General features: G+C 40.2%; 1 protein-coding gene across 3 annotated transcripts in view; it reads right to left on the reverse strand.

Moving 5' to 3' along the window:
- LOC122968669 (potassium/sodium hyperpolarization-activated cyclic nucleotide-gated channel 4-like) overlaps nt 1-13,300 on the reverse strand; it is an 82,011-nt gene that overhangs the window by 20,675 nt on the left and 48,036 nt on the right. For all 3 annotated transcript variants that reach the window (XM_044334262.1, XM_044334181.1, XM_044334098.1), the window contains 2 exons: nt 2,668-2,814; nt 2,068-2,308 (listed from right to left, as the gene is read on the reverse strand). In XM_044334262.1, coding sequence (XP_044190197.1) covers nt 2,068-2,308; nt 2,668-2,814 — 388 coding nt within the window. The remainder of the gene's footprint in view (nt 1-2,067; nt 2,309-2,667; nt 2,815-13,300) is intronic.

Genomic DNA, 13,300 nt, shown 5'->3' on the forward strand with positions numbered 1-13,300 from the left:
ACATCAATTACTGCAGGCAACAAAGGATGAACTATAACAACACAATAACCTGCTCAGTCTGGGCACTGAGAGGGCAGCGGAGATGCTGTTCGGATAAGTGTTTCAATACTGAACTATAAGGAGAGAAAGAGGGAAGTGGAGTGGGGGTGGGAGGGTGTGCATGTTTTCTTTCTGAGCCCAGAGCAGCGTCCAGAGAGCAGGCTTGGCAGCAATCCATGTGTCCCTTGGCGTTAGTACTGCAGTCACATTACATTTCCCCTCTCCAGTGGATCGCTGTGTGCCCAGCCGACGCTCCTATCCAGGACATGTCGTGTCCACTTTAGACTTTAGGCTCTCTGACTCGAGCTAATCCAACAGCTAACAAACTGGAGCAGACTGCTGAGTATATAATTGTGTAAATAATTCAGGTTGTCTATGAATGAATGAATTATAGTACATGAGTTTGCTGAGATGCTGATGAGCATATACGCCTGCCATTTGCTGTACTGTAAACTGCAGCCTGCTGACAAGGAGCCTGTTTGACAAAAAACAAAGCTGTTCAACAACTGGACAGCTTCTGCTCCTCCTTCACATGCTCACACATTCACACTGTGCACGATACACAGACAAAACATTGCAATCCATGTTGAGCAGGTCTCCGTGTCCCTGCACATAACATAAAAAAAAACAACAACAACAACTTCTCATTGCTTTAGACTTCCTTCTTGCTGATACTGACAGCCACACTGAGATCCACATGTGCCACATACTCCCTTTGCTGATCCTGCACCAATTAATTTCATGAATGACTAACTCGTGTTTGGTAACAAACTCCCAGTGGCTCTAGGCTTACCTCACTAGCCCCAACCCTTACACCCCCAGAGAAATGGCACTTCCAGGAATAGTCACAAGATAATGGAGTCAAAAGCCTTGTCCCTATAATGCGCAAGAGGGGAAAATAATTACAGATCCAAGGCTTAAGATTACAGCAAGCAAGCTAGTTTCTTTTCCAAAACCAGTGCATTTGCACTTTTGTGGGTTTCACTACTCACATTTAAGTTCACTCAAGGAAAAAAAAAAGTCAAATGTCTTTAGAAGATAATAATCTTTGAATGACAGAATGTCCAAGCTGTCGCACAAACCGTGACATTACCAGGACGTGTGTGCTGGAAACAAGCTTATAAGCACACTAAACCTCTCCCTGAATCTGAATTACGCCTTGCTGAGGAGGGACTGAAGGAGGGAACATTTTGGACAACATTTGAGACAACATGGCTCTAGAGAGAGCCAGGGCCATGTTGTCTAAAATGTTGATTAGTTTTGGCATATGTAGAGATAGATTGCCTGCCATCTTTTCATTATTTCTCTGGAACCCCCGGAGAGAGGGCATGGAGATGGACTTGAGCAGGCAAAGCGTAATTAAACTTCCACAGGCAGGTCATGTGCTGTTAAACGCTTTGCCACCATTTCTCATTACTTAACAGTGTAGTCTAAATGATACGCTGTCACTGGGCAAATTAATTGGTATTTGGTGAGGGCAGTATGGCAGCATTGTCTCCTACATGTGTCATAGGCTCTCTGGGACCATGAGAGAGCTACGCATTATCTGACCCTGATTAAGAACATAACACGAGTTAAGTACATAACAACTCTGGGTTATCGCTTAAGTCTCAAGCATTCATATAATATGTAATTTCACAGCTTTCTGACCTCTGTGACCTTCAAATGCATATTTCTTAATATTCACCACAGTGAGTACTGTTTTCTTAATTTGCCCTACATTTAAGAGACAGCTCGTGATGTGAATTAAGGGAAAAATCCTGCATAAACCATGAAGCAGAATTTTAGGTGAGGTGACAAGCAATGCACAATATATTACTGAAAGCTCACAAGGAGCTAATATCTGAGCCTGAATAGCATTATCCAAATGCTGTTGCCTCACAAATCAAAATTCAAGCCTAGGCCTATGTCTTAAAGGACACCATTATTAATATTAAAAGAGGACAGATTTAGGTTCCACATAAAGATGTGCGTGAGTGCATGTGACCTTTGAGTTTGTGTTTCTGGTGCAGCACCAACTCGTCTTACCCCCGAAGTAGGAGCCGTCTGAAAGCTTGGTCTCTTTATTGCCTTTGGTCAGTACACTGACAACCCCATGTTGTATGAAGTACATTTTCTTGCCAATGGTGCCCTCCCTGATGATGTAATCCCCAGGCTGGAACACCTCGAACTTCAGCTTGGTGAGCATGGAAGTGACAAAGTTGGGGTCGGCGTTGGCAAACAGAGGCATTGAGGCCACCAGTTTTCGACAGTTAAAGTTGATGATTTCCTGTGTGAGCACACAGAATAAAAATTGAAAGCAGCAGTTAGTAAGGACAGCAGAAAAGAGCTAGAACTGGTGTTTTACAAAATGCATTGACCTGTCACAGTTTCAGACAAGAGTAACAATGGGAAAAATGTCAGCTGTGCAGACATTTGTTTTTCTTTTGTGAGATCCTCTCAGTTTTACTCATTTGGATTTGGCCTCAGGAGAAAAAAACCTTTTTCCCACTGTGCACTTGTGTAAGGGTAAAATGTCAGTGAATGTGAACTGAACTGAGGGGAATGTCAAGCAGAACACAGGCGTTTGAATGTATCACTGCCACATTTGCTGCAGATTTAAACCCCAGACAGAAACACTCATCCCACCTCTCGGAGCGGCTCGTTCAGCTCTCCCAGGATGCTTTCCTCGTCAAACATCTTGCCCTGGTAACGGTGCTCATAGTAGTCATGGATTCTCTGCCTCATATCTGCTGGCAGCTTGTGGAACGACATGTACTGCTCCACCTGTTTGTACTGCAGGGACACAGAGACACACAACAATCAGGTTACTCAAAGGCCATAGTGCTGCATCACAGATACACAGCCACAGGGAACAGCTGGCACTGAGGTCAGACACACAAGGAAATGGAGACGGATACATACAGGGCATATGGGCGCTTGCAGGTAATGCCCAACAAGATAGCATTTTCCCAGTCTGTGATCATACAGTCTCTCTGACTCCCTCAAAAGACGGAAGGCAGTCTGACATAATGTACTAACTCCATATCTGTTTTAAATATTTTTAAAAGTATAGTATCAGCTCTCTAGATATCGAGAAGTGTGTGATCATTGTCAAGAAGTGTCTAGTCATGCTGGCAATTCACTGTGAGCTTGTAAAAGATTGCACCATTGTGGCTAACCTGGATAGCCACTCATAGTAAAGTAAATGTATAACTCCAATATCCAGTTGGAGTTGTCATTTTCAACTAACTTCTTTGGTCATTCTACAGTTATCATTCAATTTCAAAGCTCAAGCCAGAGTTACATCTCATACATTTCAAGTATTTAACAGTGAAACAATGTATTTTTGCATTTGCCTCTGCTTTGGGTAAGAGCTGTTCCAACCTAAAGTATGGACATAGTGGGGACAGAAATGTCATTGTCAAGTCAGTCAGGACGCTGAAAAAAATGTGGTTAATTGTCATATTAACTTGAGACATATACTGTATATGTGTGTGTTTCTTTGTCTAATTACATTTGGAGGATATGGTACAATCAAGAATGTGTGAGAGTGTTCTTAGAAAGATGTGATGTGATTACTAATTCAAATCATGCCTTTAAATCAGTGGCAGGAGAAAAAAGAACAGTAGGAAAAAAGCAAGGCAACCACAGATAAAAGAAAAAAAAAAGTTAGTCCAAAATACTAGAGACACTAATGGTTTGTGTGCCCATTTATGCTTGTGTTTTCCTATGTGCGTGTCTATGTGTGAGTGCATGTAGGCTGGTGTAAGTACATGTTTCTGTGTGTATTTAAAGGGTGTGTGTATGTGTAATATACTATAATATCATAAATTATAACTAAATAATACTTTAACTAAAATACAATCTAAAAGATGTTTTCAATTTTTGTTTCACTTTTGTTTTTGCCTAAATAATACAAATTCATTTCCAGTAGGTACTTACTACCTACCTACTACCGATAACGCCTTATGTATTTATGTATGTGAGTGCAAGGTTGTAATTAGTACAGGGCCTTGTGGCTCCTCAATCACCATGCACACCAAAACACTTATCAGTGTTTCTGTTATACACTGAAAAGGTGTGTGTGTGTGTGCATGTGTGTGTGTGTTTGAATCCTCTCGTCTTTATGTAAATAAATGTATTAAAATGTGTGTGAAATGGCCTTGCATTGATTCTACAGTGCAGGAAGCAAAGATGCAGATCAAAGCCCACCAAGAGCACCTCGGGAATAAGAACAGGTAGAATCCTTGACCCTCAGTGAAAGAAAAAAGAAGAAATTAACCATTCATAGGGCGACGCTGGAAGTACTCTTTGATCACCATTTCTACACTGCCAACACTCTTACCACTCAATGACATGGCCGACCTCAGTTGTCTCCCTCTTTGTTATCTGGCTCTACTCCCCTAGTCACCACTAATCTTAGAGGGGATCATCAAAAGGACAATCTTGTGGAAATATAGCACAGTAAATAAGGACAGCTGTCTCATGCAAGTCAGATTGTTTCTGTGAGAGCAGGAAAGCTGTCAGGGTTCCTGAAAATCAAGAGATGCAAGGGGAGTTTGAGAGAAACACATACTAGGATTAAAAACCTGTTCTATAAAACATGCAGGCAGACTAAACTAAAACCATCCTAGAATGAGTTTGATCAGGGGGCAACAAGGTTTCCAGGTAACAAACACCCTGCTGTATTTGTAATCCTCCTTTAAGCAGCCCTATTTTCCCCTTCTACAATGTTCAGTTCTACGATGCTCTCTTTTTTTGTCCTGCACCCGTCTTTGCCAAATTTAGATGGGTTTTAGTTCATCTGTTTGACCAGAGCCTGTTGAGTCCCTCACAGACGAAGAAGAAAAACAAATGTGACTGCTAAGCTATACAAACAGTTGCATGTCCCTGCTTGTAATAATGACTTTCTACTGTGTTGTCTTTACATTGTTAGTTGCACAAAGACAATCATAAACACTGCAATTTATACATATATTTGCCAGTGCAAGGATACATGTACACATACAAAGACACATGTGCAGACAGACATATCAGCTAAAATATAATATTCTATGTCCAACCTAGCAAAATTGCTCATATGATACCTGGTAAAAATCCCATCACCTCTTAGAATTGTACATTTGTCAATGCTATGTAAGTGACCTGGAAAATTAAATACTTGCACAAGGAAAAATAAGAAGGGGGAAAGAAGCTTTTAGATATCCAGTTTCTGTGCATGTGGGGAGATGAATGAGTTCTGTCATGGGGTAAGGGTTTGAGTCTTTATCCCTGCAATCCCTTTGGCATAAAATTGAGCATTTACTGATCTGATGATGAAACAGAATCCTTCCACAGAGAGAAACTTCTGTTCCTATCCTCCAAGAGACGGAAAGCTCTAGAAAACAATCACAGACATCTAGCTGCAGTCCCATTGGTTGCTGAGTATTGCAGAGAAGATGGCTTGTCTGCGTGTGATTCAAGGGTGAAGATGACAGGTTTAACCCATGTTCTGCATCTAATGTCTTTATGTCTCCTGCATTAGACTTGCCACAGCACGGCACTCTGTTTCACAGGCATGGATTATCATCTTCTTCAGTATGTCTCTCAACCTTTTTTTTTTTTTTAAACTTTCATAGAAAAAGAAAAGAAAATACTGTCAACGTTTAATACATCCATTTATCCTCAGCTTTGCATGTAACAATTTGATTCTCCTGACATGAAAGAACATGAGTCAAGTGAACAAACGCAAGATAATGGTAAATGGACTGTACTTGTATAGTGCCTTTCTAGTCTTCTGACCACTCAAAGCGCTTTTACACTACAAATCACATTCACCCATATTCATATGCTGAATGGGTACAGGGGCTACAATGCAAGGTCCCAACCTGCCCATCAGAGGAAACTAACCATTCACACACTGATGGCACAGCTATCAGGAGCAATTTGGGGTTAAGTATCTTGCCCAAGGACACATCGGCACTGGAGGAGCCGGGAATTGGACCGCCGATCTTCCGATTAGTGGATGACCCGTTCTACCTCCTGAGCCACAGCCGCCCCTATTGCGTTTATATTGTTATGAGTACTACTGTACATACAGTTGCTTGGTGTCTCACTCAAAGGCATTTCATATTTATTAATCACTGCTGAGTCTCCCAAGAGTAGCCAATAGGGTTTTAAAGACACTAACCATAGGGGGACGGCGGTCTCCTGATGCTATGATGGGCTGATAATACCCCCTGTGACAGGAAATTATCTTATTGCTGCACAACCACCATCACACTGCCACCAGGAAGATCCCTGCTCTCCTGCTCTTCTTGGCTAAATCCAATCATAGTCAGCATTAAGGAGTTAATCATTCCATCATCAGCTGTCCTCACCGCTCTCTGAAAACCAGGGGGTTCAGGCTGCAGGGGGCTGTTCCCAATTTAAAAGTGGCCGATAAGAACAATTGGATTCCCCCCCTTTCTTTCTCTCTAAAATGTTAAAAATGGCCTCAAAACAAGTTGCTAAAACAACACACTGGCAAAGTTAAAGGAATAGTTTGACATTTTGGTATGCTAATTTGCTTTCTTGTCAAGATATGAGAAGATTGATACCACACTGAAGCTATAGCCAGCAGCTGGTTAGCTTAGCTTAGGACAAAAACTGAAAACAGGGGAAAGTTACAGTGCCCAGCCAAAAAAACAGTCCAGATCATAACCCCTTGTAAAACCACAACGAGTTGCTTTGGTGTGGATTAAACAAAGAAGATAAAACATGTTAATAAGTGAGCTTTAGAGGTGCCGGTTGGTGGACTTTCTTAGCTTTAGAAAGAGTCAGGCTAGCTGTTCCCTCTGTTTACAGTCTTTGTGCTAAGCTAAGCTAAATAGCTAGTGGTGGCAGCTTCATATTGCAACATTTGGCTGTGACCATCTGAAGATGTTGAATTCTTATGCTATTTAAATTTACACAAAGTGCTAGCCTTGCATGTACTAACTGGTACTAAGATTCTTTACTGTAAGAATCTTACTGTACCTTGAAGTATGTTACAGTAGAGAGGACCTTTTTTGTCTATTTGGGTGAGCCTATTACCCTTCAGTCGGCATTACTGGTAGCATACTCTGCCCTCTGAACTACAGAGAACTGCATTCTCATGCTATTTCATTTCACAAATCCTTTCCCTCACTTCTCAGTTTTGATCTTTCTCTATACCGCCATTCTTTGGTCTGTTTCCCATTTGTATTTTTTCTTTTTGTCCCTCTTCTCTTTTATCATGCTTTTCTTTTTTTTCCCCAATTCCCTTCTCTCTCATGCAGCTCTCCAAGCAGATGCATATTTTTACCAAATAAAATATGAATAATTCATTTCCCAAAAGACATGTCAGCCACTTAATTACACTTTCTAAACATTTATTTTTCTCCACTTTTCTCTGTCTCCTTCTCTCTAACCTTGCTTTGCATGGTCAAAAGGTATAGGTCATGTAACAAGGATTACTTATGTCTTAAATACAGTATTTGAATCCACTAACGTCAAGTTGCAAAAATGGGCAACAAAGAATTTACCAAACCACATTATTAGAGAATACTCCATCCTCTTTGATTTTGATTTCTGTATGTGTTAGAGGACAGCTCAGTGCCAAATGGTTGTAACACCATTGATTTAGGGACTGGCAGTAGCTATCATTGGTAGCAGTCTGTATACTATAGTGAGAATTATGCCACAGAGAGACAGGTGGTCTCATAAAATGACTGCTACATATCTTATATCCAATTATTCCACCAGTTTAATGGGAAATTACGGTTTATTTGAACCCGATGTATTTCCCATAAATGTGGCAGTTGTGACTCTATATGTCCTGCAAACTTTGATCTCTGCAGGTCTTTTATTGAGATTCCGGAGATTCAGACTGAGATTCGGGTGAACAAGGCCTTGCAAGGCCCTCTGTCAGCCTCCTACTACTTCTGAAAGAAACATGATTTTTACATGATTTTTAAATGATTTTTACATGATTTTTACATGAATCACTTCAACTTTTTTTTTCTGTCTGTCACATGAGTCTGAAGGAAAGTAAACACAGGAACTAGCCACCCGTAGCAGCATTATGGTTAAATGCATAGAGAACTACATGTTGCTACTGAATATCTATCTGTCATTACTGGAATGACAATCTCAGTATGAAGACTGAAAATGTGTCGGGGGCTTTACATTTGCCATGACCTATTAAAGGGTTTTTTTGGGGAGTTTTTCCCTATCCGAATCGCAGGTCTAAAGATAGAGGATATTGTATTGCTGTAAAGATTGTAAAGCCCCCTGAGGCAAATTTGTTATCTGTGATATTACGCTATACAAATAAAATTGACTTGAGTGAAATATACAGTATATTGACATTGGTTGCTGTTTTCACTTGCTTTTCGTTGTGCATTTAATAATCTGGGATTTAATGTAGTACCTCTGGGGCATGTCAACAGGCCTGACTCAGCAGTAAAAGTTATGTGGCAGACAGAGAGGAAAAGGGAATCTAACAGGGTTTAGATTAATGCCAACAGTCAGGTCCCGACTAATGAGAACAGCTTTTACTGTAAGGCAGAATCAGCCTTAAGCTCCTCAACTTGTTGACAGCTGTGTCCTTGGGTTGATTGTGGTATTGGTATTTGGGTATTGAGTATGGTATTGGTATATTGGTACAGCATTTATATTTTCTCCCTTCCTTGGAAAGAATGGGTGATCTCTATCAAGTGCAAACATAGTCTCCCTCTGATGACTATTTACTGCATTTCCAAAGGGATTGAAGTGGGGGAACAAAAGATCTCTAGAGCCTCTTCACCCACAAATAACCAGCTTTGGGCCTCTTATTAAGTATTCCCCAAAGAGCCATGTTTAATTGCCAAGTGTTAATTAGAGATTTAAAGGGGAGGGGTGCAGCATCCCATTGCTATTTCCTTCTAAAGCCATTTGGGACTGGCATGCCACAACATGCCATTCATATACAAGTCGATTTCATCACCGATTACCAACAACAAACAGAACAACTCACTTATCCTGCACTGAATAATATGAATAAAATACTGTTAAAAACCTGAGAGGAGAAATGCTGTGGATCACAGAGCTTCCATATGCTGGTAAGTAAGACAACATGGATCACAAGTCACCCACAAATGAGTGAGATTATCTTTTTTGTTTTGTGTCCCCATTCCCATCTCTGTGTGCTGTGTACATTTGCACTGTAGAGGGCCATAGTTAAAGATAAGCAGCGGCTTACTGAGAGCTGGAGTGGCAGGCATACCCTGTATGCACAGTCACATGTGCAGCCATCTTGTGCCCCCAATCTGGAGAGATGTAATTCTCTTTGTGTGATAATGGTTCTCTACATGCCTGAGACAAGAGGGAGCAATCCTCAGGGGAATTTGGCAGATGCTTAACCTGTTCCAGCTCACAATGTTTTATACTGTGGTGTAGCAGAGCTGCTTGCTGGGTAATACAAGGGTTCAGTGTGGAGATGAGAGACCCCAGCAGATTAGTGTATAATACTACTAATGGGGTATTACAATATTACAGTACTGTAGTATTCTACACTACAGTGTAATTCTACAGGGTAGAGCTGAGATAACTAGTCGATTAATCAACCGACAGAATATTAATCAGCAACTATTTTGACCATTGCTTAATTTTTTAAGTCATTAATCTCACAAAAATGCCAACATCCTTTCTTTCCAGCTTCTTAATTGTAAATACTTTCTGCTTTTCTTTCTCATATATAGAAGTAAAATGAATATCTTTGGGTTTTAGACTGCTTGTCAGACAAAACAAGTAATTTGAAGACATCACCTTGGGCTTATGGAAATTGCGATGGACATTTCTTCTCTATTTTCTGACATTTCATGGACCAAATTATTATTTGAGAAAATAATTGGATTTATCAGATCAAACAGACTTATTAATAATGAATTGTTAGTTGCAAGGTCTGTGTATCCTCCATCTAAAGCTGTGTTCAACTTGTTTGATAACACGATAAACAGATATACAATGCATTGTTTTGTTTTTCTGTTTTTCGTGTAAATTAAAAAAAAAAAACGGAAATCCATGTGCATTTCCCGTTTTTGTCTTCAAATTGGCAATTGGAATAGAAATTCAGCCAAAACCAGAAAACAACTTCTTTTTTATTGTTATATTAACTGCCCCTACTGCATCTCTACAAAAACATTATCATTGGCTATGCTTGCTACAGCATAGATAGATAGATAGATAGATAGATAGATAGATAGATAGATAGATAGATAGATAGATAGATAGATAGACGTGACCATGACCATGATTTCAGTTGGGGGTACAGGGGTGCTGACTATTGTCTGAAAAACGTTATTTCAGAAGCTAAAAGTTTAATTCTGTGTCCCCTGGAGAGTTTCTTCTGTCCTGTCAAGTTTATAACTACAGTTTTAAGATTTGCTGCTTGAGGTTTTTATTCGTGCTGCAGCACCTTCACTCCAAGGTGCAGCATCCCCACCTCCAGGTGGCTGGCAACCCATAGGCCCATTTGTGGTATTGCAATAATTTATTTTTTTTTGTGTGTATGTTGTGTGTGAGCTGGTCTAGCAAAAATAGACCTTGCATATAAAGATAGGGGAGTGGGGACAAGAACCAGGCATGCCCGACCGAGCCACTTACAGTGGATATTTCACTCTACCTCTACTGGTCCCTGTAGGCGATATTGCTTTTTAAATTATGTCGAGCAGCGCCAGCTTTCCAGATGATTTCTTTATTGTGTTGTATTGATGTATGAGTGTTTTCTTTAACGATTTACTTTAAAGATTAGAGAGGCTGCTTTCAGTAATTGTAAATGTTTCAATGCGCACAGTAATGTCACTGAAGCAAATATCGTGGGACACTTAAGCAGCATAACTAAAAACTGTAGTTATAAACTTGACAGGACAGAGGAAACTCTCCAGGGGAAACAGAATTAAACTTTTAGCTTCTGAAATAAATTTTTTAGACAGCTTTGATGGAGCTCAAGATTTATCAGGAAGACGGCTGCTTTACTCCAAACAATTTCACTGTATGAACCTGGACTGTGTTTGTGACTTTTTGGATGTATAGAAGAACATAGAACATTAATTAGATCCTGACCGATCCTGTCAGCGTGTCAGGAGATTTAAATAATCAATGAAGTTATGCTGCTGTGCCTCGTGTTTAAATGTGTACAACGTGTCTCTGTGTGGGCGATCGCTGCAGGAATTTAATAAAGTCAGAAACTCTTTTGGGGGCAAAGGGGGGTTTAATAGTCAGCACCCCCCTGCCCTCAACTGAAATCATGTTCCCGCAGCTATGCTATCCATCCATAACATAGATTTTTTTTTTTTTAATTCACATGAAAAACGTGTGAATTATCAAACAAGTTGAACACACGGAGGACGGAGGGTACACGGACCAGTATAGTCCTGCTACAGGGTTAACAATGTACTCCTTTAGGGACATTTACAGTATACCAAATTAAGGTTGGTACAAAAAATTACTGAAAAAAAAAAGAAAAAAGTACATTTTTCTAACACTTTACAAATTATTTATCAAGCAACAAATTCAATTTCCCCAGATGGATTCTGATTTTGAGTATTTGCTGCTAAAAAATAAAAATGATCCATGTCAGAGCACCACTTGGTTAAATTAAATTCATCTTATCTAGAAAGGAGTACTGAGTTCAAATGAAGCCACCACAGAATGTATCACTACTTGACAATTTAACTAAAATCCCATGACTAGAGCACTCAGTAACTAGCACTCTGCACCTCTAGCAGATGGGAGTCACTGAAAAGGTGTCACTAAGAAAAAGCTTACAACATGTGCAGCTCCAGTCGGTCTCTATTCCATTAAGATGTGATAGGGACCCAACCTAATCCATGCAGCAAACTGAGTTAAAAACAGGTAGAAAATTCTCGCTCCTTTAGTATTCTGTTTCCTCGGGCTCTGTTGACACACATCAAAAGACTGGCAACAGGCATATATTTTTTAGCAGCGTGAAAATGAATCTAATAAAGCTGTTTTTCATCTCAGCGGGGGCAACACTTCAACCCTTAGTATCTAGTGTGATTGCTGGGCTCTCCACTTTGTATAACAGTTAACAGCCTGCCTGATTCCTATTTAAGAGCTCATTTAAGTCTGCTTGCTAGCTTCTGACAGCCCAGGCATTTATCACATGGTGCCACATTGTAATAGAATTCTATTCAGGAAAGATTATACCCCAGCTTTCTGATGATAATTTTCACCATCTTTGAGAGCAGAGATTTTTTTTCACATGCTTTTGCTCTTTCTCGTCTGTACACTTCTGAGATTCCTTCATAGACTGATTCTCTTCATCATCATCCCCCAGAGGGATTTCACTGATTTGTTTCCCGTCTAAATTTAACTGTTACCTGGACATCACCTCTGCATGCCAACTGAACAGATGGCCTCTCATCATGGCCATACAGCCGTGTGTATGAGGGCTCCATGCTCTACTTTTTACAGCTCATTTACAGTGGATGAATGTAGAGCCTGCGTCACTTCAAAAGCAGAATGAGTTAGTTAAATGTGACATTGTTGGTGCTTGGCTCAGCATTGATCAGCATTTTGCATTAACTTTGCACTTCCTTCACTGACTAAACAGAGACCTGAGGTCAGTATCTAGCCTCCGTCCCTCTGTGACAGTTCTGTGAGTAAGTTTGTGTCATCAGGCATCAGGTGCTTACCAACTGGCAGGCTCAGGTCAAACATGAAACACAACTCAACCACACACAGACAGCACAATGCATTAGCTTACTCTAGCCTGCATCCAGCTCCACGGATTACAAATATTAATTTCCATATTACTATATGTATCTAATATACACAGTATTTGTGAATATTGTGTAATAAGCATGATTGTTAAAAAAAGATGTCAGTGATTTATAGGGCTGCAGAGAGTCTACACTCACAATTCCTGCTACTTCACAGACTGGTGGTATATGCAAATGATGCAGTTTTGTAGTCTTGCTGACAGCATCTTTGGAATATCAACATGAACATTTTTGGCTTCTGAACACAAAACCTCCAAACTGCAAACTGCAGAGAATCATTACAGTCTGCCAACATCCAACAGAGAAAAATACTGGTGGCATTTCCGGCATTTACTAATGAGGCTAAATGTCTAGTTCTTCATATTTCACGATCTGTAATCTGCAACATCAGCTATGCATGTGTTGAGTCAGCATGCTAAATTAAGTATTAGAAGAGTGTCTAAACAACTGTGATGTTGTTTAGAAACCAACAACAAGAGTTGCAACCAAGATGAAGAGCTACATCTTGTGTCAGA

The sequence above is a fragment of the Thunnus albacares genome, chromosome 1 (assembly GCF_914725855.1).
Source record: "Thunnus albacares chromosome 1, fThuAlb1.1, whole genome shotgun sequence".
NCBI classification, from domain to species: Eukaryota; Metazoa; Chordata; class Actinopteri; order Scombriformes; family Scombridae; genus Thunnus; species Thunnus albacares.